Consider the following 24,935-nt stretch of genomic DNA (forward strand, 5'->3'; position numbering starts at 1 on the left):
AGAGGATGGTGTCAGTAGAGCAGTGGACGGTGTCAGTAGGGCAGTGGACGGTGTCAGTAGAGCAGTGGACGGTGTCAGTAGGGCAGTGGATGGTGTCAGTAGAGCAGTGGACGGTGTCAGTAGGGCAGTGGACAGTGTCAGTAGGGCAGTGGATGGTGTCAGTAGGGCAGTGGACGGTGTCAGTAGAGCAGTGGACGGTGTCAGTAGAGCAGTGGATGGTGTCAGTAGGGCAGCGGATGGTGTCAGTAGGGCAGTGGATGGTGTCAGTAGGGCAGTGGACGGTGTCAGTAGAGCAGTGGACGGTGTCAGTAGGGCAGTGGACGGTGTCAGTAGAGCAGAGGATGGTGTCAGTAGAGCAGTGGACGGTGTCAGTAGGGCAGTGGACAGTGTCAGTAGGGCAGTGGATGGTGTCAGTAGGGCAGTGGACGGTGTCAGTAGAGCAGTGGACGGTGTCAGTAGGGAAGTGGATGGTGTCAGTAGGGCAGTGGATGGTGTCAGTAGGGCAGTGGATGGTGTCAGTAGGGCAGTGGATGATGTCAGTAGGGCAGTGGACGGTGTCAGTAGGGCAGTGGACGGTGTCAGTAGGGCAGTGGATGGTGTCAGTAGAGCAGTGGATGGTGTCAGTAGGGCAGTGGATGGTGTCAGTAGAGCAGAGGATGGTGTCAGTAGGGCAGTGGATGGTGTCAGTAGAGCAGTGGATGGTGTCAGTAGGGCAGTGGATGGTGTCAGTAGAGCAGTGGATGGTGTCAGTAGGGCAGTGGACGGTGTCAGTAGAGCAGAGGACGGTGTCAGAAGGGCAGAGGACGGTGTCAGTAGAGCAGTGGGCGGTGTCAGTAGAGCAGTGGACGGTGTCAGTAGGGCAGTGGATGGTGTCAGTAGGACAGTGGACGGTGTCAGTAGAGCAGTGGATGGTGTCAGTAGGGCAGTGGATGGTGTCAGTAGGGAAGTGGACGGTGTCAGTAGAGCAGTGGATGGTGTCAGTAGGGCAGTGGACGGTGTCAGTAGGGCAGTGGATGGTGTCAGTAGGGCAGTGGATGGGGTCAGTAGAGCAGTGGATGGTGTCAGTAGAGCAGTGGACGGTGTCAGTATGGCAGTGGACGGTGTCTGTAGAGCAGTGGATGGTGTCAGTAGAGCAGTGGATGGTGTCAGTAGAGCAGTGGATGGTGTCAGTGGATGGTGTCAGTAGAGCAGTGGGTGGTGTCAGTAGGGCAGTGGACGGTGTCAGTAGGGCAGTGGACGGTGTCAGTAGAGCAGTGGACAGTGTCAGTAGGGCAGTGGACGGTGTCAGTAGGGCAGTGGACGGTGTCAGTAGAGTAGTGGATGGTGTCAGTGGATGGTGTCAGTAGAGCAGTGGATGGTGTCAGTAGAGCAGTGGATGGTGTCAGTGGATGGTGTCAGTAGGGCAGTGGATGGTGTCAGTAGAGCAGTGGATGGTGTCAGTGGATGGTGTCAGTGGATGGTGTCAGTAGAGCAGTGGATGGTGTCAGTGGATGGTGTCAGTAGAGCAGAGATTGGTGTTACATGATTTTTGCGCAACTGCTTATTGAATGCAAATTTTGGGGACAAAAATATAATAAAATTAATTTTAGTGCAAAAAAAAAAAAATATATATTACCCATTTTTAGTTCAAATATAAAAGATAAGGTTGCATCGAGTAAATTGATAACAAACATTGGTACGCACACTGGGCTTGCATTTGCGCATGTGTGCGGGGAAACAGGGTTATGGTAATTAAAAAAAAATGTAATATATTTTATTATGATTTTATTTTCTATGTTTTTCTTTCTTTGTTTATTTTTACTTGATTGCCAGCACAAGGGGTTAATGAGGGTTGTTTTTAACATAGGGCAAAAGGGGGAGCTGCCCCGGGCCCAGTCATTGTTGTGGGGCCCAAAGCAGCTGGCCTTTGAGCCCGCACTGCCTGTAAATAGTTGATAAGTGCATCTGGGAGGGCCCAACAAAATGTTTGCCCAGGGTCCAATTAATATTAAAGACGGCTCTGGGGTTAATAAACCTCTATGTGATAGCATTGGGCAGGTGACAGGTACTCTTTATAGAGACATTAGGAGTCTAATAAACCCCAATATCCCCCCTGCCCTTCACACCATCTAACCAAATATATGACTTTTGAATCCTATGAGATTTGAGTGAATGGGTTGATTGTACGGAACACTCTGACTTTTGAGATTGTATGATCTTTGTTTTATATTTTGCAGGTTGAACAACTGACAGAGGAACAGAAAAATGGTAATAAATGATTCTTCTTCTCTGATACAAAGAGTGTCAGCCAATGGGAAAAGCAACATTAAAAAAATGAATTCAGGGACCAATGATACTGGATTGTCTTGTAACTCACCGATTTGGAATCTATATACTATATATATATATATATATATATATATATATATATATTTATATATACTGTATATATATATATATATATATATATATATATATATATATATATATGTTGTTTATTGCACGAGGGAGCAGTCATTATTTATTTTTTATATACCGTATATATATATATATCATAAAATAATAATAATTCTGCTTCAAACACACACAAAAAAAAAAGATATGCCTTCCAATACATACATCTATTAGCCACTTCCCGCCTAACTGTAAAACAAATGTTAATGCCTAAGCATAATTTTGCAACTTTGACATGTGTTAGTAAAATCATACATATCATCACAACTACTTTGTGCATCCAGGTTGATTATACTGCATTTATTTTCAAGACGAATTGGGCTTTCATTTGGTGGTAAATGGTAATTAATATTTCCTGATTTTTTTTTTTTTTTATTATTATCAAAGAAAAACTGGCCAAAAAAAGTAAAAAAAAAAAAAAAAAAAAAAAAAATATATATATATATATATATATATATATATTTTTTTTTTTTTTTAAATTTTACTGTATATTTCTTAGCATTACCATAATTTACCAACCCAAAATACATTTTCCTGCCCCTAACGATTGCAGTGATACCACATATGTGGATGTTAGTTGTTTTTTTTTACCCGTAGTACAGCCCAGAAATTGTGCGCATTGTGCATTTTTTTTTTTATCCTACTAAAACACACCGACACTAACTGACATTGATACTAATTAAAAAAAAAATGAATTTTATTAAAAATATGCTGACGGTGACCTTTGACCCCAACCTTGACCCTAAGGCTGGCCATACAGCATACAAATTTCCTTTAGATTTACCAAAACCATATAATATGAGGTCAAACCTAAACCCTTTCCATTTGTATGCAACTAATAGGCGGCATTGATAGGCTGCACAGATGTGCTCTGATAGGTGTCACTGATGGGTGGCACCAATGGGCTCTGATAGGTGGCACTGATAGGTAGCACTAATAGTCTCTGATAGGTGACGCTGAAGGGCACTGATAGGCCGCACTGATGGACTCTGATAGGTGGCACTGATAGGCAGCACTGATGGGCACTGATAAGTGACACTTATGAGGCACTGATGGGCACTGATAGGTGACACTGATGAGCACTAATAGACTGCACTAATGGGCTCTGATAGGTGACATTGATAGGCAGCACTGATGGACACTGATAGGTGGGACTTATAGGTAGCACTGATGGGCACTGATAGATTACACTGATGAGGAGGCACTGATTGACAGGACTGATTAGCACTGGTGGGCACTGATTGGCAGCACGGCTGGGCACTGTTGGATCTGCACTGATAATATAATGCCTTGATTATCATTGCCAATGTCCCTTTAACACAAGCCAGTTATTGGCTCTCTGCTCCCCTCTGCTGTCAGCGTGAGGAAAGGAAAGCCAATTACCGGCTCGTGTTTACATCTATGAGCTGTCATTGGACACAATTGTTCATGTGGTAAAGGGTCGCTGTGATTGTCCCTTTACCCCGATCTGTGAAGTATTCAGTAATCACAGAGTGCACGGCCCGTGCACTGCAGGGAGCGCGTGTGCAGTGTGAACATGGGAGGTCGTCCATGTACCTGTCTTTTGGCTATAGTGTGGGCAGGAAGGGGTTAAGCAAGTATGTACACTCACATCGACATAAAACAAACGTGCATAATAAAAATCACCGAGCCGGCACGGGCGTTCACCTGCTAGGCTGCGATGACGTCAGCATTAGGCTCCGTCCAACGCGTTTCATCATCGTCAGACGTCTTCTGGGGCTACGCTTATATATAAGCTGTCTGAATTCCATTTTGAAGAATAAGTAATAATTTTCTCTTATCTCCCAGAATTCAGGGCGGCGTTTGACATTTTCGTACAAGATGCGGAGGACGGCTGCATCAGTACAAAGGAGCTGGGGAAAGTCATGAGGATGCTGGGCCAGAACCCCACCCCCGAGGAGCTGCAGGAGATGATTGATGAGGTGGATGAGGATGGTCAGTTCTTTTCCATCTCCCTTTACCTCATTCTTCCACAACAACTTCCTTCCCTGATCAGATCTTTTATTCTCTCTCATCTTCTTCACTTCTCCATCCAACTTCTCTGTCCTTCCGCTTTACGTGAAAAGAAAAGTGAAGCTGCTTATACCTGCCCCCCCTCCCCCTCATCAATATGTTAATGATATTATTAAATATAACCTTTTCATACCTTTTTCTATACCCAGGTGACATCATCACCGTGTTTCTGTGCTTCTCTATGCAATGCAGGCAGATCATTGCTGGTGGGAGGGGCCGGCAGGGGGCTGTACATTGCTTCCTGATGACATCAAAGCACCCGGTCTCAGTACTCCACTTAAGATCCATCAGTCCTGATGCAAGAAGTGGGAGGAGTTTTGCAAATATCAAAACGCTTTGATTGGAGGGTGTCAGTCTGAAGGAGTGGGTGCAGCCCCCGGTCTTTAACATGAACTGTTAGATGGGTTTGCTGCAGGCTGACCGGTAAGTGAGTTGGGAATTTTTGTTTGTATTATGACATGCGTCGCCCTTTCACCCGCTCCTTGCTGAAAAGGCCAGTCATAGGTTGGGGTGGTTGTTATCTGTTTGTACTGGAGGAGTGGGCGTTTCTAGTGTGCTAGCCCCTCCCACCAGCCATGATCTGCCTGAATTGCATAGAGAAGCAAAGAGGCCCAGTGATGACATCACAGGTATAGAATAAGATATGCAATGAAAATTATACTTTTAGTTACAATGTTTATTAACCCATTGATTGGGGGGGGGGGGGGGGGTAAATATTGGTGTTATTTTTGGATGGTTTCAGTGCAGCTTGGTGATATTTCCGCTCACATTTCCCGTATTTTTCTTCCTCTCAGGAAGCGGCACGGTGGACTTCGATGAGTTCCTGGTGATGATGGTGCGATGTATGAAGGACGACAGTAAAGGGAAAACCGAGGAAGAATTATCCGACCTCTTCCGGATGTTTGACAAGTGAGTGATGGAGGAACAGAAATGTGAGTGGCGGTGTGCACGGCGGTTTGTGCGGTGGTGTGCGCGGCGGTGTGCGCGGTGGTGTGCGCGGTGGTGTGCGCACAGCGGAGACTTCTCCGAGATCTGAGGCCAGCTTTAACCCCATGGAGGATATTGACCGTAAAAAGATACATCCTAAAAAAAACTCTGACAAAGTAACAAGGACGAATCTCCTACCTCTGACTCCTCCCCTCTGCTAATACTGGCAAACCCCGGCTGTCAGAATGACAGCCTGCCAATGCTTTGTATTAAACAGCCAGGAATAGATTTCAGAATGCCGCCGTCCTAAAATGACACTAAGAGCCGTTCACACTGAGGCGCTTCTAAACTGCCAGTAAAATACCGAGCGCTTTTCAGGCACTTTTCTGGCGCTTTTGAAGAGCCTTTCAGACACTTCCCATTCATTTCAATGGAGAGGGGCATTTTTGAGGCATTTTTTTAGCACCCCAAACATGCTCCAAAGATGCTGCTTGCAGGAGTTTTTTCACCGCCCAAGTTTGAAAGCGTAAGCCCTTTCACACGGCGCTTCCAAACTGCCAGTAAAAACACTTTTCAGGCACTTTTCAGGCGCTTTTGAAGAGCTTTTCAGGCGCTTCCCATTCATTTCAATTGGAAGGGGCGTTTTTGAGGTACTTTTCTTAGCACTCCAAACATGCTCTCTAAGGCTGCTTTTACACTGAGGCGCTTGAAAACTGCCCATAAAATGGCGGGCGCTTTGGCGGCACTTTTCAAGCGCTTTTGAGGCGTTAGTGGTGGGCTTTTTCGAAGGCCACATGACTCAAAAAGAACCATTTTGAGGCGCTTTTGAAACACTTTTTGTATGCTTTTCAGGCGCTTCCCATTCATTTCAATGGAGAGGGGCACTTTTGAAGTGCTTCCCATTCATTTCAATGGAGAGGGACGCATTTGAGGCGCTTCCCATTCATTTCAATGGAGAGGGGCGCTTTCGAGGTGCTTCCCATTCATTTCAATGGAGAGGGGCGCTTTTGAGGTGCTTCCCATTCATTTCAATAGAGAGGGGTGCTTTTGAGATGCATTTGAGGCGCTTCCCATTCATTTCAATAGAGAGGGGTGCTTTTGAGGTGCTTCCCATTCATTTCAATTGAGAGGGGTGCTTTTGAGGTGCTTCCCATTCATTTCAATTGAGAGGGGTGCTTTTGAGACGCATTTGAGCCGCTTCCCATTCATTTCAATAGAGAGGGGTGCTTTTGAGGCGCTTCCCATTCATTTCAATAGAGAGGAGTGCTTTTGAGGCACTTCCCATTAATTTCAATGGAGAGGGGTGCTTTTGAGGGGCTTTCCATTTATTTCAATGCAGAGGGGCGATTTTGAGACACTTTTGAGGCACTTCCCATTTTTTTTAATGGAGAGGGGCACTTTTGAGGAGCTTTTGAGGCGCCTCCAATTCATTTCAATGGAGAGGGGCGCTTTTGAGGTGCTTCCCATTTATTTCAACAGAGAGGGGTGCTTTTGAGGCACTTCCGATTTATTTCAACGGAGAGGGGCGCTTTTGAGGTGCTTTTGAAGATACTGCTTGCAGAAGTTTTTTAGTCCCCGCCCCGCCACCAGTTTGAAAGTATTCATTGATTTTAATGGAAATTGGTTTTTGTTAGCTTTTTTTAAGCGTGAAAACGCCTGAAAAGCATCTCAGTGTGAAAGGGGTCCAAAGATGCTGCTTGCAGGATTTTTTTCACCGCCTCAGTTTGAAAGCATTCATTTATTTTAATGGGAATAGGTTTTCGTGAGCTTTTCAGGCACTTTTTTTTAGCGCCAAAGTGCTTGAAAAGCACCTCAGTGTAAAAGGGGGACTAAAGCTGGACACACACTATACAATTTTCTTTAGATTTTTTTCCTTCAGATTTACCAAAACCGTATAATATGAGGTCAGACCTAAACACTATCAGTGTGTATGCAGCCAGGCCGGCCCGTACACTGCATAGCTGAAGGTAAATCTAAGGAAATCGAACAAAAAATATTATATTTATATAATAACAAAAATATAAATATGAAATATAGAATTAAAAAAAACATAAACCCATATATCGCTTTTAAAGTTGATGTACCACTCCAAAGTAGCACAACTTTGTAGTGCAACTTTTATGCAATTTTGACAAAACTTTGGGTTGGTATGACTCGGATGCGGCTTTGGCCAATGATAATGGACAACGATTGCATTGTATAACATTCAGATACGACTTTCATGTAACTTCTGAAGGTTAACAAGAACGGTACTCATGGGGTACGACTTATTATGTGACTTTGCAGTCTCAAGTCGCAGGACAAGTCGCACAAATGTGAAAGGGGCCTTAAAGTTGCAGCGACTTCATTCACTACTTTGGTATTACTTTCATGCAACGGATGTTAACCCTCAAAAGTTGCATGAAAGTCATACCTGAATGTTTTACATGCCACAGTGGGTCCGACTCTGCAGAGGGACAACAAGTCACATCAAAAACTGCACCAAAGTTGCATCAAAGTTGCACAGCTTTGGAATCTACAAGTATGAATGGAGTCTTTCAGAGAGTCTCCAAGTGTCATTGACTAAATACAATGTAACAATGGTTTGTTTCATTGTATTTATTAGTTTAATCCTCTGTAGATCAAAAGTGTGACCAATCATTTACATATTCCATCACCTAAGAACCTGACAAGGTCATTTTCCTGGTGTTTTCTAGACTCAGTTGCTTTGGCGGCTTCCCCCCCTTCCCCCACTTTCAGGTCATTTTTTTAATCTCTTGTATCACACTGTATCTGGTTATTGTTTTTCTGTAGTATGCTGACATCTAGTGGAAGTTTTGGGCCACTGCAACTTCTTTAGAAATACAATTTTGCGACCTTCTGTCTTTTCCTCAAGTTTAATTCTAGAATCCAAAAAAGGAACAGAATGGAACTTTTAAGGTGCCGTTAGTCAAATAAAACTGGACAACAAAAAATACTATATTTTAATATATTATTTATAATTATTATATTATATATAATTTAAATATATTTTTAATTTTTTAATTTTTTTTTACAAAAATGTTTAAGTGGAACTTCACTCTCTCAATCAACGTGGATTGTTTTTAATCCTTCTGCTGCTAGCATTAGTAAATATATAGTTACATAGTTAGTGAGGCTGAAAAAAGACATCAGTCCATCCAGTTCAACCTATGATGTGTGTGTGTGTGTTTGCTGTTAACCGTACATTGTATACCCCTGTATGTTGTACATTGTGTACCCCTGTATGTTGTACATTGTGTACCCCTGTATGTTGTACATTGTGTACCCCTGTATGTTGTACATTGTATACCTCCTGTATGTTGTACATTGTATACCCCCTGTATGTTGTACATTGTATACCCCTGTATGTTGTACATTGTATACCCCTGTATGTTGTACATTGTGTACCCCTGTATGTTGTACATTGTATACCCCTGTATGTTGTATATTGTATACCCCTGTATGTTGTACATTGTATACTCCTGTATGTTGTACATTGTATACCCCCTGTATATTGTACATTGTATACCCCCTGTATGTTGTACATTGTGTACCCCTGTATGTTGTACATTGTGTACCCCTGTATGTTGTACATTGTATACCCCTGTATGTTGTATATTGTATACCCCTGTATGTTGTACATTGTGTACCCCTGTATGTTGTACATTGTGTACCCCTGTATGTTGTACATTGTATACCCCTGTATGTTGTACATTGTATACCCCTGTATGTTGTATATTGTATACCCCTGTATGTTGTACATTGTATACCCCCCTGTATGTTGTACATTGTATACCCCCTGTATGTTGTACATTGTATACCCCCTGTATGTTGTACATTGTATACCCCCTGTATGTTGTACATTGTGTACCCCTGTATGTTGTACATTGTATACCCCTGTATGTTGTACATTGTATACCCCCTGTATGTTGTACATTGTATACCCCTGTATGTTGTACATTGAATACCCCTGTATGTTGTGCATTGTATACCCCTGTATGTTGTACATTGTATACCCCTGTATGTTGTACATTGTATACCCCCTGTATGTTGTACATTGTATACCCCCTGTATGCAAAGCTGCTGTTAGAAATTGCGGGGCCCCGTACAGACTACCTGGCAGGGCCCCCCCAAGAAAATATTAAAGATATATTTAGCTAAAATTACAACAAAATCACTATTATCAGACACAAATATAACATAACTCGCATTATTCCTGCTAAATCTAAAAACAAAAACTATGTTAAATAAAAAAGAAGATGAGATGAGAAAAATATACAGGTTGGGCAGTTGGAGCTCAGTGATCAGAGAGACAGAGAGAGAGAAACAAAGTTACAATTTACAAATAAACTCCTGAGCAGAGATAAGTGCTGGGAGGGGGGCCACACAAGGGAGGGGGATTAGTGAGGGACGACTGTCTCTTTCTCAGCAGATAAAAGCTGATAGCAAGGAGAGGGACAGATCAGATTCAGGTGCTGGAGGAAGATTTCTGTATTTGTTGTCCATCACTAATCCCCCTCTCTGTGTGGGCCCCCCTGTCTGCTCGGGCCCCCTACAAGAGGGCTGGTGGTCCCCCCCTATCAGCGGCCCTGCCTGTATGTTGTACATTGAATACCCCTGTATGTTGTGCATTGTATACCCCTGTATGTTGTACATTGAATACCCCTGTATGTTGTACATTGTATACCCCTGTATCTTGTACATTGTATACCCCTGTATGTTGTACATTGTATACCCCTGTATCTTGTACATTGTATACCCCTGTATGTTGTACATTGTATACCCCTGTATGTTGTACATTGTATACCCCCTGTATGTTGTACATTGTATACCCCTGTATGTTTTACATTGTATACCCCTGTATGTTGTACATTGTGTACCCCCTGTATGTTGTACATTGTATACCCCTGTATGTTGTGGTCTTTAAGGTGCCCATCTAATAGTTTTTTGAAACTATCGATGCTCCCTGCTGACACCACTGCTTGTGGAAGAGAATTCCACACCCTTACTGCTCTGACAGTAAAATACATAGTAAAGTATATCATATTTACTTGTTTTAAACCTTTTTATATGTTTCTTCAGTTACTTCCTGGCTTCTGTTAGCTCAGATCTCGTCAGGAGGCAATCACGATGATATACAGCCTTTCAGTTGCTAACCCCCCAATAGATAGTGAATTCTCTCTCGTCCGGCCGGGAGTTATGACGACACATAGCACTCAAACTTAGCGCAGTCACAACTGATTTTATTGCAAGTGTAGCTCATATTTAAGGCATGTTTTGAGCTGGAAAAAACTGCTTTAACCGGTTTACAATTTACTGGTCAATTTGACAACAGAACATGTCTCCCAGAAACTGTACATGAAAGGCTTTTGTTTCCCTATGCATTTGTGTCAATATGAGGTGTTTTGTTGTAGTATCGGTCCGTCTGTGTTCAGCTTGTCTGTGTTACTGTAAGCAATTGTCAATTGTTTATGGGTGGTGTCAGTCTCTATGCAAAATGTCTTGTAATCTAAATGCTAAATATTCAACAGTCAAGTGTTCAAATTAATGAATGGAGAGGTGGTTTAACATGTCGTCTAAATGCAAAATACAGCTGGCTGCTGTCCAAGGTTGTTATGAATGGGTGCTAGTCTGGCTTGTTAAATCTGTAATTGCAGGGGGCCACCTTCCATCGTAGAATGAACCCTAACAAAATGTAATATGAAATATAAATTTTGATACACTCTTTCAGCTTCCATGCCTAGGCAAATGAGGTCATAGACCCAGGAGTCTTCAGGAAGGGAGGGAGGGGTCTCAGCTTAGCCTATGCCTGAGCTAGGGGCAGATAGATTCTAGGAAGAAAATGATACATGAATCACCTGCCCTTACTTAAGATGGCCACTACCAGAAATGCCAGGGGGTGATTTTCAAAATGATTTCTCAGCAAAGTAAAGCATGTAAACATATGAATGGGGGAGTTTGCTTTGAATATAAAAAATGAATTAAACAGCATTTGTGATTTGTGGTGCTCAGATGCAGTGCAGTTCCACTTTAACCACTTGCCGACCGCCGCACGACTATCTACGGCGGCGGTCAGCCCCTCACAGGCAAAGTGACGTAGGTCTACGTCGCTCGCCTGTGAGGGTTTAGGGAGCGAGCGCGCGCCGCCGGAGGCGCGCTCCCGCTCCCGCGTGGTCACGGACCCCCCCGCGCGTTTGACCGGCGGACCCGATCGCCGCCGGCCACTCTGCGATCGGCGGGGGAGAGGGAGAAAGTCAGGCAGCTTGTGTAAACAAGCTGCCTGTCATTCTCCTCTCTGTATGAGAGATGATCACATGGATCTACTATGTAGATCCATTGATCACTCTGCATACAGTTGAAGCCACAGCCAATCACAGTTAGAATCACGCCCCTAGGGACACACACAGCCCCTCCCTCTCAAATAAAGTTAACCCCTTCACTACCAGTGTATTTTTACAGTAACAGTGCATATATATAGCACTGATTACTGTAGAAATGTCACTGGTAACCCCAAAAGTGTCAAAAATGTCAGTCAAGGGTCCGATCTGTCCGCCGCAATGTCGCAGTACCGCAAAAAAAATCGCAGATCGACGCCATTACGCGTTAAAAAAAAAAAACAACAAAAATGACAAAAATCTTTCCCTTTGTTAGTAAACGCAATAACTTTTGCGCAACCCAATCAAAATACGCTTTTTGCGATTTTTTTTACCAAACATAGGTAGCATAAAACAAATTGGCCGAAAATATAAAAAAATTTTGATTTTTACATTTTTTTTGGGGGAATTTCATATAAAAAAAAGGGAAAAATATTGCTATTTTTGCAAAATTTACGCTCTTTTTTTGTTTATAGCGCGTGATCAAAAAATCGCACAGGTGATCAAATACCGCCAAAAGAAAGCTCTGTTTGTGGGAAAAAAAGGACGCCAAATTCGTTTAGGTACAGCGTCGCACGACCGCGCAATTGTCCGTTAAAGTCACGCAGTGCCGAATCGCAAAATACCCTCTGGTCGTTTAGCAGCCAAATCCTCCGGGGCTTAAGTGGTTAACCACTTCTGGACTGGAAGATTTCCCCCCTTAATGACCAGGCCATTTTTTGCGATTCAGCACTGCATTACTTTAACGGACAATTGCGCGGACGTGCAACACTGTACCCAAATAAAATTAATGTCCTTTATTTCCCACAAATAGAGATTTCTTTTGGTGGTATTTCATCACCTGTAGTGATGTAAATACATGGTGGGCGGTCCAGAAATGGCAATGGAAGACTCAGCATATTTTATAGGTACAAGGCAGCCCAGGTTTTGTTTAACCACTGCCATTAAGCCACTCCCACTATCATGCTTGGCCACACCTACTTTTTTGCACACCGCAGGTCACTACTTCCCTGTCATGTCCCTCATTCTCAAGTTGAAAAGTTGGGAGGTAAGTTCTGTATGTATGGACTCTGCACAGCACCACTTCCCTTGCCTGGTATGCCGGGTTAACCACTTCTGGACCGGAAGGATTTACCCCCTTAATGACCAGGCCACTTTTTGCGATTCAGTACTGCGTTATTTTAACTGACAATTGCGTGGTCGTGCGATGCTGTACCCAAATAAAATTGATGTCCTTTTTTTCCACACAAATAGAGCTTTCTATTGGTGGTATTTGATCACCTCTGCAGTTTTTATTTTTTTGCGCTATAAACAAAAAAAGAGCCAAAATTCTAAAAAAAAAAAAAAAGAAATATATTTTTCACATTCTGCTATATAACATTCCAAAAAAAAATAAAAATACAATTTTTTAAACATTTCAGGCAGTTTTCTGCTACATATTTTTGGTAAAAAAAAAATCGCAATAAGCATATTTTGATTGGTTTGCACAAAAGTTATTGCGTCTACTAGGGGATCACATGTGGGGCTTCAGAGCTCGCAATCTCCCCTCTTATTCATTCCAAAGGTGTTCTATTGGGTTGAGGTCAGGACTCTGTGCAGGCCAGTCAAGATCCTCCACCCAAAACTCTCTCATCCATGTCTTTATGGACCTTGCTTTGTGCACTGGTGTGCAGTCATTTTGGAACAGGAAGGGACCATCCCCAAGCTCCTACCACAAAGTTGGGAGCATGGAATTGTCCAAAATATCTTGGTATGCTGACGCCTTAAGAGTTCCCTTCACTGGAACTAAGGGGCCAAGCCCAACCCCTGAAAAACACCCCCGCACCATAATCCCCCCTCCCCCACACCATAACCCCCTCCAACAAATGATTTGGACCAGTGCACAAAGCAAGGTCCATAAAGACATGGATGAGTGAGTTTGGCGTGGAGGAACTTGACTGGCCTGCACAGAGTCCTGACCTCAACCCAATAGAACACCTTTGGAATTAATTAGAGGGGAGATTGCAAGCTCTGAAGCCCCACACTATGCATTGCGTCATCCAACATCCTCCAGGGGAGGTCTGCCAAATATCCTGACAGAGACTTCACTTATCCCCTCTGGGTGGAAACACAGAATTGTTCATAATTCATGGTTTCAGCATGTTTCACCCATTTGTACTTCATCAGGAAGACACAATATCACTAATCCCCATATTTGCCTCCACAGACCCCAGGGTAACCATTAGAGGAGATTTCCCCAATTTAGACCCCCCCTCCCCCAGCAAGAACCGTACAACAGAGGAGCAGACAGTGGACTGCAGGAGGAGATAATGAAGCATATAAAATATAATAAAAACAATATATAAGTGACCACAAGAGGGCGCCTGAGTCCCAACCCACAATGCTAAGATGATAAGTCCTACGAATGTGAATGGACACTTAGGGCCCATTCACACTTGTGTGACTTGTCATGTGACTTTGGATATCCTACCCCATGTTTTCCATTGATAACCATTCAGATTCGTGTGTCTTAAAGGGATAGTAAAGTCTCAGTTTTTTTAAATAACAACTTTTTTAAATTACAAAATAAGATAACAGTAAAGTTAGCCCAATTTTTTTAGCCAAATTTTTCCTCCTACAAAGTTACAATGTACAGTCTGATCACTGGGGGGAGGGGAGACTGATGAAATGCCTCCTCCCCCTTATACAAAGTTACAATGTACAGTCTGATCTGAACGGGTCTCCTTGGATGCAGAAATACAGGTGACGGTATTCTTCTACAATCGATATATCGGTGTATTTGTTTTGTAGGAACGCGGATGGATACATTGACCTGGAGGAGCTGAAGACGATGTTGGAGGCCACGGGGGAAACCATCACTGAGGATGACATTGAAGAACTGATGAGAGACGGCGACAAAAATAATGATGGCAGAATCGATTACGATGGTAATTTCCCATCTTGTGATGTCATTGTGTCACTGAGTGTGACTGGAAACATTTGAGAAAAGACGCCTCCGCTGGACAGGAGGAAGGCTGGCACTGGAGGACAGGGAGAAGGCTGACACTGGAGGACAGGGGGAAGGCTGGCACTGGAGGACAGGGGAAAGGCTGACACTGGAGGGCAGGGAGAAGGCTGGCACTGGAGGACAGGGGGAAGGCTGGCACTGGAGGACAGGGGGAAGGCTGGCACTCGAGGACAGGGGGAAGGCTGGCACTGGAGGACAGGGAGAAGGCTGACACTGGAGGACAGGGGGAAGGCTGACACTGGAGGACAGGGGAAAGGCTGACACTGGAGGGCAGGGAGAAGGCTGGCACTGGAGGACAGGGGGAAGGCTGGCACTGGAGGACAGGGGGAAGGCTGGCACTGGAGGACAGGGAGAAGGATGGCACTGGAGGACAGGGGGAAGGCTGGCACTGGAGGACAGGGGGAAGGCTGGCACTGGAGGACAGGGGGAAGGCTGGCACTGGAGGACAGGGGGAAGGCTGACACTGGAGGACAGGGGGAAGGCTGGCACTGGAGGACAGGGGGAAGGCTGGCACTGGAGGACAGGGGGAAGGCTGGCACTGGAGGACAGGAAGAAGGCTGGCACTGGAGGACAGGGGGAAGGCTGACACTGGAGGACAGGGGAAATAATGACACTGGAGGACAGGGAGAAGGCTGGCACTGGAGGACAGGGGGAAGGCTGGCACTGGAGGAAAGGGGGAAGGCTGACACTGGAGGACAGGGGGAAGGCTGGCACTGAAGTACAGGGGGAAGGCTGGCACTTGAGGAAAGGGGGAAGGCTGACACTGGAGGACAGGGGGAAGGCTGACACTGGAGGACAGGGGGAAGGCTGGCACTGGAGGACAGGGGGAAGGCTGGCACTGGAGGACAGGGGAAAGGCTGACACTGGAGGGCAGGGAGAAGGCTGGCACTGGAGGACAGGGGGAAGGCTGGCACTGGAGGACAGGGGGAAGGCTGGCACTCGAGGACAGGGGGAAGGCTGGCACTGGAGGACAGGGAGAAGGCTGACACTGGAGGACAGGGGGAAGGCTGACACTGGAGGACAGGGGAAAGGCTGACACTGGAGGGCAGGGAGAAGGCTGGCACTGGAGGACAGGGGGAAGGCTGGCACTGGAGGACAGGGGGAAGGCTGGCACTGGAGGACAGGGAGAAGGATGGCACTGGAGGACAGGGGGAAGGCTGGCACTGGAGGACAGGGGGAAGGCTGGCACTGGAGGACAGGGGGAAGGCTGGCACTGGAGGACAGGGGGAAGGCTGACACTGGAGGACAGGGGGAAGGCTGGCACTGGAGGACAGGGGGAAGGCTGGCACTGGAGGACAGGGGGAAGGCTGGCACTGGAGGACAGGAAGAAGGCTGGCACTGGAGGACAGGGGGAAGGCTGACACTGGAGGACAGGGGAAATAATGACACTGGAGGACAGGGAGAAGGCTGGCACTGGAGGACAGGGGGAAGGCTGGCACTGGAGGAAAGGGGGAAGGCTGACACTGGAGGACAGGGGGAAGGCTGGCACTGAAGTACAGGGGGAAGGCTGGCACTTGAGGAAAGGGGGAAGGCTGACACTGGAGGACAGGGGGAAGGCTGACACTGGAGGACAGGGGGAAGGCTGGCACTGGAGGACAGGGGGAAGGCTGGCACTGGAGGACAGGGGGAAGGCTGGCACTGGAGGACAGGGCCTCAGTTTGCGGGGGGTGAGAAATTTCTCAGTGCTGATCCAGGATCAGCTGGGAAAGGAAGATTAGATCTGGGGAGGAAGACCAGAAAATATCTGCAAAGGGTTCCGATTGTTTTACAGCAGCCCTGATGTAAGATTTTGTTCTAGGGGATTGGAGGGGTGGAACTGAGCAAGAAAGAAACTATGCTGCCATTGTGAAGGGACATCCAGGAGGGGGGGGTATCGGGAGCCAAGATTGCAGAACCCCAGTTTGACCACCAGCACTTCCTCTCCATTTCTTCCTCATGTCATATCATTCTATTTGATACATATATTGGGAAATGGAGATAATTAGTAAAACGGGGCATTAAATATTTCAGCGCCCAACCCCCACCAAAGCCTCTTATTCCATTATTGATAGGACGGGGAAGGATTATCTCCATCTTGTTCAGTATTCTGGGTTTTTATTTCTATCTCTGCCAGTTTTAGAGAGATTTTCCTCATTCCAGAACAGGAAGTCATGGGAAATCTTTTCAGCGGGGACACCGGCAACACCAAAAAGACATTTTGAATATAATTGAATTGTTGTCAGTGCAAACCTGTTTGGATGACAACCACTCATCCCATCCCAGTCTAGAGGTACAGCCACTCCTCCAGACTGATATCCGCCAATCAAGGAATTTTGATATTTGCATATCTCTTCCCACTGTTTGCGTCAGGACTGAGGTCTCATGAGCAGAGTACTGTGGCAGCGTGCTTTGATGTTTTCAGGAAATTATGTACAGCCCCCTACTGGCCCCTCCCACCAGCCATGATCTGCCTGCATTGCACAGAGAAGCACAGAAACCCAGTGATGACATCACATAGTCTAAAATAATAATAAGATAAATATGACAAACAAAAATGTAAAATAAAACTGATTATAATGTTTAGCAAATGTGTGTGTGTGTGCGTGTGTGTGTGGGGTGGGGTGGGGGGGGCTAAACTTCAGCTATGACTCTTTAAGCTTTGCTTCAAAAATTACACTCCATGTCACTTTACTGGTGCTTCAAAGAGTCTCCAAAGCCAGAGAGAGAGGATCAGCAAACCAGAGAATCAGCAGAGCTGGGGTTACTACTGAGCAGGGGATAAGGTGAGCTGGGGGTTACTACTGAGCAGGGGGATTATTACTGAGCAGGGGATAAGATGAGCTGGGGGATACTACTTAGCAGGGGATAAGATGAGCTGGGGGATTACTACTGAGCAGGGGATCAGCAGAGCTGGGGGATACTACTGAGCAGGGGATAAGATTAGCTGGGGGATACTACTGAGCAGGGGATAAGATGAGTTGGGGGATACTACTGAGCAGGGGATCAGCAGAGCTGGGGGATACTACTGAGCAGGGGATAAGATGAGCTGGGGGATACTACTGAGCAGGGGATAAGATGAGCTGGGGGATACTACTGAGCAGGGGATAAAATGATCTGGGGGATACTACTGAGCAGGGGATCAGCAGAGCTGGGGGTTGCTACCGAGTGAGGGATCAGCAGAGATGGGGGTTGCTACTGAGTGGGGGATTAGCAGTGCTGGGGGTTGCTACTGAGTGGGGGATCAGCAGGGATGGTGGTTGCTACTGACTGGGGGATTAGCAGAGCTGGGGGGTTGCTACTGAGTGGGGGATCAGCAGAGCTGGGGATTGCTCCTGAGTGGGGGATCAGCAGAGCTGGGGATTGCTACTGAGTGGGGGATCAGCAGAGCTTGGATTGCTACTGAGCGGGGGATCAGATGAGCTGGGGGTTACTACTGAGCATCACTGAAGCATCAAAAACACATCAGAAAAGCATGGGGAATGGGCCCCAAGCAGTATGACAAAAATATATTTTCTTTTTTATTTTATAGAATTCAAAGAATTTTTAAGAATAATTGTAATTTTTATGTTTTTGCAGAATTCTTGGAGTTCATGAAAGGAGTGGAATAGAACAAATAGTCCCGAGTCCAAAAACTGAATCCTACAGATCCTGATATGTATTTGACTGAAGTAAAACCCATGAAGAACCCCCCCCCCCCTCAACTCAGCTGCCCCATGTGACCCCCCCAAACTCAGCTGCCCCATGTGACCCCCCAAACTCAGCTGGCCCATGTGACCCCCCAAACTCAGCTGTCCCATGTGACCCCCCCAAACTCATCTGCCTCATGTGACCCCCCAAACTCAGCTGTCCCATGTGACCCCCCCCCCCCCCCAAACTCCTCCTGTGAATTTCTCTGTCTTTGTAAAATATTGATGTTTGATGGTGCAATAAAGATATTTACTATTGATTGTTACTCTGGGTTGCACCCCCGCAGTGGTATCCGCTTTCTTTGCACGGCTTGATTTACACATTTTCATGAAAAATATGTTTATTTTATTTTTTTAAATAATCTTTTTTACAAAACAAGATTCAGATGACATCATAAGGCGATGGTGTGGGCAGGGCCAAGACAAGGGGTGGGCAGAGGGGGGAAGCTGCCATGGGTGCCACAAGTTCTTTCTACTATAAGGCTGAGAAGAGTAGTGACAGCAACATAACTACCTCTGTCAGTCCGGCGCTGGAAGCAGCAAGGAGAGGAGGAAAGAGCCGGAGGTGCAAACTGTACTCTCTCTCTCCACTCCTCCTCATAAGTTCACACATAATAAAGAGTGGGTGGGGGGCATAATTTGGCATTTTCGCCCTGGGCTCTGAATGATCTTCTCCCCGGCACTGGGTGTGGAGATGGGGGTAGGAGGTAGGGATCGACCGATTATCGGCAACACCGATATATCGGGGGCTGATATTGATATGCACTTTCCCCGATATACAGTATCTGAATCGGCCCCGGAGGTTACCGATATTTCTGATATTTCGGGAAAGTGCGTGTACCGGAGTGATGCCTGCAGCTAGAGGCATTACCCCGGTACTGGCGTCCATAGCCGACGGTCGGCTGTCTTGTAATGACAACCGATGCAGCTGAGAAGCCGCTCAGCTGTCATTACAAGGAGCGGGAGGGGATGTCCCCCCACCCGCCGCCTTCCGCGGCTCGCCCAGGTCTCCCGTCCCCCCGGGAGACTCGAGCATCCTACCTGCACGGCGGCCAAACAGAAGACCCAATCAAAGCCGCATTCGTCTCTGATTGGGTCTCCATGTAAAAACCCAAAAGTGATGTCATGATATGACTTCCGGGTACTCGGCGCCAAATTAAAAAAAAATGACCGCATTCAAAACAGCCAAACATGGCGTTTTAAATGCTTTTAGGTGCAGAGGAGGGGTTTTGGGGTCTTTTAGACCCCCAGATCCCTCCACAAGAGTACCCGTGTAACAGTATCTGTGTAAAAAATAAAAAAACGTTTTTTAAATGTTCGAAAATATCGTCCGATACCGATATCCGATGACCAAAATATTGGTATTGGTATCGGCATTAAAAAAAACGATATCAGTCAGTCACTAGTAGAAGGAGTGGGAGGAAGGTAAAGTGGTCTAGTTGAAGAGCAATCCCTAAGTGAAAATATCCCAAATTATCAATTTTGTGTGGCCAACATTATTTTCCAGCACTGCCTTAACCCTCTTGGGCATGGAGTTCACCAGAGCTTCACAGGTTGCCACTGGAGTCCTCTTCCCCTCCTCCATGATGACATCACAGAGCTGGTGGATGTTAGAGACCTTGCGCTCCTCCACCTTCCATTTCAGGATGCCCCACAGATGCCCAACAGTTTAGGTCTGGAGACATGCTTGGTCAGTCCATCACCTTTACCCTCAGCTTCTTTAGCAAGGCAGCGGTCATCTTGGAGGTGTTTGGGGTCGTTATGTTGGAATACTGCCTGTGGCCCAGTCTCTGAAGGGAGGGGATCATGCTCTGCTTCAGTATGTCACAGTACATGTTGGCATTCATGGTTCCCTCAATGAACTGTAGCTCCCCAGTGCCGGCAGCACTCATGCAGCCCCAGACCATGACACTCCCACCACCATGCCTGACTGTAGGGAAGACACACTTGTCTTTGTCCTCCTCACCTGGTTGCCGCCACACACGCCTGACACCATCTGAACCAAATAAGTTTATCTTGGTCTCATCAGAGCACAGGAGATGGTTCCAGTAATCCATGTCCTTAGTCTGCTTGTCTTCAGTAAACTGTTTGCAGTCTTTCTTGTCCATCATCTTTAGAAGAGGCTTCCTTCTGGGACGACAGCCATGCAGACCAATTTGATGCAGTGTGCGGCGTATGGTCTGAGCACTGACAGGCTGACCCCCCCACCCCTTCACCCTCTGCAGCAATGCTGGCAGCACTCATACGTCTATTTCCCAAAGACAACCTCTGGATATGGCGCTGAGCACGTGCACTCAACTTCTTTGGTCACCCATGCCAAGGCCCCATTCACACCTGAGACCTTTTAACACTAACGAGTCACATGACACCGGGGAGGGAAAATGGCTAATTGGGCCCAATTTGGACATTGTCACTTAGGGGTGTACTCACTTTTGTTGCCAGCGGTTTAGACAATAATGGCTGTGTGTTGAGTTATTTTGAGGGGACAGTAAATTTACACTGTTATACAAGCTGTACACTCACTACTTTACATTGTAGCAAAGTGTCATTTCTTCAGTGTTGTCACATGAAAAGATAGAATAAATTATTTACAAAAATGTGAGGGGTGTACTTACTTTTGGGAGATACTGTATATAGTCAAGGTTTAGCTACAAACAATTACCTTCTGATTAGATTTAATTTTGTTGGATTTGTATGCCTTTATTGAGATATTAAAATAAAACAACTAGTGGAAAGAGGATCTTAAACAGAGACATAAGTAGATAAAACTATTAGAAATTAAATATAATTTATTAAAAAGATTGTCACATGAAAAAAGCTGAATTACCTGAAAAAAATAACAAACTGTCCTAGTAGTTTAAAGTAAGGGTGTCAAATTAAATTTCATAGTGGGCAGCATCAGCATTAAGGTTGCCCTCAAAGGGCCGGTTGCATCTGTAAGACTGTATAAATGTACCCAGGGCTTTTTGTCAGAGAGAATAGGTGCAGGAACTCAACCACACCCCCTAATGAAACAACATTGAGCAGTGGGTGTGGCCAAATTTCACTAACTGTCAAAGAATCTTAAAGGGGCAACAATAAATACCAGGAGTGCATTATGTGTGGAGTTCAGGGGTGCCCAGAGTGCAGGGTTCAGGGGTGCGCTGTGTACAGAGTGCAGGGTTCAGGGGTGCGCTGTGTACAGAGTGCAGGGTTCAGGGGTGCGCTGTGTGCAGAGTCCAGGGTTGAGGAGTGCATCACATGTAGAGTGCAGGGTTCAGGGGTGCACTGTTAACAGAGTTCAGGGGGTGCCCTATATACAGAGTGCAGGGTTCAGGGGTGTGCTGTGTACAGAGTGCAGGGTTCAGGGGTTTCCTGTGTACAGAATGCCGAGTTCAGGGGTGCCCTGTGTAGAAAGTGCAGGGTTCAGGGGTGTCCTGTGTACAAAGTGCAGGGTTCAGGGGTGTGCTGTGTACAGAGTGCAGGGTTCAGGGGTGTGCTGTGTACAGAGTGCAGGGTTCAGGGGTGCGCTGTGTACAGAGTGCAGGGTTCAGGGGTGCGCTGTGTACAGAGTGCCGGGTTGAGGAGTGCCTCACATATAGAGTGCAGAGTTCAGGGATGCGCTGTGTACAAAGTTCAGGGGTGCCCTATATACAGAGTGCAGGGTTCAGGGGTGCACTGTGTACAGAATGCAGGGTTCAGGGGTGTGCTGTGTACAGAGTGCAGGGTTCAGTGGGGTCCTGTGTACAGATTGCAGTGTTCAGGGGTGTGCTGTGTACAAAGTGCAGGGTTCAGGGGTGTGCGGTCTACAGAGTGCAGGGTTCAGGGGTGCGTCAGATATAGAGTGCAGAATTCAGGGGTGCCCTATATACAGAGTGCAGGATCCAGGGATGCATTGTGTATAGAGTGCAGGGTTCAGGGGTGTGCTGTGTACAGAGTGCATGGTTCAGTGGTGTCCTGTGTACAGATTGCAGTGTTCAGGGGTGTGCTGTGTACAAAGTGCAGGGTTCAGGGGTACACTGTGTACAAAGTGCAGGGTTCAGGGGTGTGCTGTGTACAAAGTGCAGGGTTCAGGGGTGTGCTGTGTACAAAGTGCAGGGTTCAGGGGTGTGCTGTGTACAGAGTGCCGGGTTGAGGAGTGCGTCACAGATAGAGTGCAGAGTTTAGGGGTGCGCTGTGTACAAAGTTCAGGGGTGCACTGTGTATAGAGTCCAGGGTTGAGGAGTGCCTTACATATAGAGTGCAGAGTTCATGGGTTTGCTGTGTACAGAGTTCAGGGGTGCCCTATATACAGAGTGTAGGGTTCAGGGGTGCACTGTGTACAGAGAGCAGGGTTCAGCGGTGCACTGTGTACAGAGTGCAGGGTTCAGGGGTGCGCTGTGAACAGAGTGCAGGGTTGAGGAGTGCCTTACATACAGAGTGTAGGGTTCAGGGGTGCACTGTGTACAGAGAGCAGGGTTCAGCGGTGCACTGTGTACAGAGTGCAGGGTTCAGGGGTGCGCTGTGAACAGAGTGCAGGGTTGAGGAGTGCGTCACATATAGAGTGCATAGTTTAGGGGTGCGCTGTGTACAGGGTTCAGGGGTGCCCTATATACAGAGTGCAGGGTTCAGGGGTGCACTGTGTACAGAGAGCAGGGTTCAGGGGTGCGTTTTGTGCATGCCATCTGAGCCTTCCTTGTATTTGCCAAAAGGCAGGAATCTGTGAGAGCTCCCACCACATTTCAGCTGAAAAAAAGCCCTGGGTGCGAGGGTCATATGAAATGGCCCGAAGGGCCGCATTTGACCCACGGGCCTTGTGTTTGACACATGTGGTTTAAAGGGTTTGATTTCTCTTTTTTCAGACTGATGTCATTGATTTAGCTTGTTGAGGCACTGCAAAGCTTTGAGAAGTGCTCTCTTAAGATCTTTGTTCCTTACACTGTAGATCAAGGGGTTAAGTAAAGGGTTAATGAGGGAATACAAGACAGACACCACCCTGTTAACTGTAAAGAGACTACTGGTTGCGGGAATGAAGTAAATGAAAATAATTGATCCATAAAAGATGAAGACCACGGCAAGGTGAGACGTGCAGGTGGAGAAAGCCTTAAGCTTCCCAGTGTTGGTTCGAATCCGGAGAACAGCACTGAAAATACGGACATATGGAAGAAAGGTAATGGCAAAGGCTCCTAACCCTAGGCCGCCACCAACAATCACTATGACTAATATATTGATGAAAGTGTCAGTGCAAGAAATCTGAAACAAGTGTGGAAGATCACAGAAGAAGTTGTGGATGATGTTTGGACCACAGAAGGTCAACCTGAGGGAAAACAATGTATGAACCAAGGAATAAAAAAAACTAAGAACCCAAACCACCGAGGCCATGCGAGCGCAGACCCTCTTGGACATCACTTGTGCATAATGTAGAGGGCGACAGATGGCTACAAACCGGTCATAGGACATCGCCGAGAGCAAGAAGAGCTCTGCACAGGCAAAGTAGATAAAGAAAAAGATTTGCGTAGTACAGGCATGAACGGTTATCGATCGGTTTTTGGTGACCAAGTCATAGAGCATCTTTGGCGCGGTCACTGATGAGTAGGACATGTCTAAAAAAGCCAAATTACCAAGAAAGAAATACATTGGGTTGTGAAGTTGAGGGTCTGTGAAGACCAAATAGATAATTAGAAGGTTAATGGTGAGAGTCATTAGATAGATGAGAAGAAATATCACAAAGAAGACACCGATGGTGGATGGATGGTCTGATAGGCCAATCAGAAGAAAACTGGTAATCTCGGTGAGGTTTTTCATTGTATTTCCAATCTAGTCCCAAGAGCTCATGGCAAAAGTTGTGCATTAATCATGGAAAGGATTTCTAAAATGTAAAGTATAATAGCAACACATTTTCTGAATTTATCTACAACAAATGTGTTCTCCAGCCATAAAGATATATAAAATCCCGCAGACCCTATGGGACAAACCCCTCTGATACTTCATCTGTACCTCTGCCAGAAACCTCCAGATATTAATTATAATAAAACAAATACAATAAGTTGTTACAATCGTTTTGAGAGCAATTAATACTCTCTAAAGTATTTGTTTCTAAAGTTTGCTACAAATAGCTTTTCTTACCAAACTTATTTTTGGCACAGATGAAAGGTTTAGAAATGTTGCTCATAGCATATATCAAGTACAAAAAATGTTATTCAAATTTTGGATAGTGTTGGGAAGGATTTTTTTTTTTTTTTTTAATGGAGCCGAATTAGAGAGAGTTAACAGTTAATCAGAACATACACTATATTACCAAAAGTATTGGGACGCCTGCCTTTACACACACATGAACTTTAATGGCATCCCAGTCTTAGTCCGTAGGGTTCAGTATTGAGTTGCCCCACCCCCCCTTTTCAGCTATAACAGCTTCAGCTCTTCTTGGAAGGCTGTCCACAAGGTTTAGGAGTGTGTCTTTGGGAATATTTGACCATTCTTGAGGTCAAATATTGTTGGACGAGAAGGGTTCGCAGTATCAGCTCTAATTCATCCCAA

At 45.9% G+C, this 24,935-nt stretch overlaps 2 protein-coding genes across 2 annotated transcripts in view; one reads left to right on the top strand and one right to left on the bottom strand.

Moving 5' to 3' along the window:
* LOC309562013 (troponin C, slow skeletal and cardiac muscles) overlaps nt 1-18,523 on the top strand; it is a 34,499-nt gene extending 15,976 nt beyond the window's left edge. Inside the window, exons 2-6 of the mRNA XM_082266111.1 lie at nt 2,217-2,247; nt 4,243-4,389; nt 5,262-5,376; nt 14,559-14,695; nt 18,331-18,523. Coding sequence (XP_082122237.1) covers nt 2,217-2,247; nt 4,243-4,389; nt 5,262-5,376; nt 14,559-14,695; nt 18,331-18,362 — 462 coding nt within the window. The 3' untranslated portion in view covers nt 18,363-18,523. The remainder of the gene's footprint in view (nt 1-2,216; nt 2,248-4,242; nt 4,390-5,261; nt 5,377-14,558; nt 14,696-18,330) is intronic.
* A 4,744-nt stretch (nt 18,524-23,267) lies between these two features.
* On the bottom strand, nt 23,268-24,203 carry LOC309561714 (olfactory receptor 5V1-like; the record flags this gene model as incomplete). The annotated part of the gene is made up of 1 exon (XM_082265700.1): nt 23,268-24,203. The coding sequence occupies one exon, from the start codon at nt 24,201-24,203 to the stop codon at nt 23,268-23,270; it is 936 nt and encodes a 311-aa protein (XP_082121826.1).
* Between the last annotated feature and the right edge of the window lie 732 nt (nt 24,204-24,935).

This window comes from Pelophylax lessonae, assembly GCF_965119305.1.
Source record: "Pelophylax lessonae genome assembly, chromosome: 8".
In the NCBI taxonomy this organism is placed as follows: domain Eukaryota; kingdom Metazoa; phylum Chordata; class Amphibia; order Anura; family Ranidae; genus Pelophylax; species Pelophylax lessonae.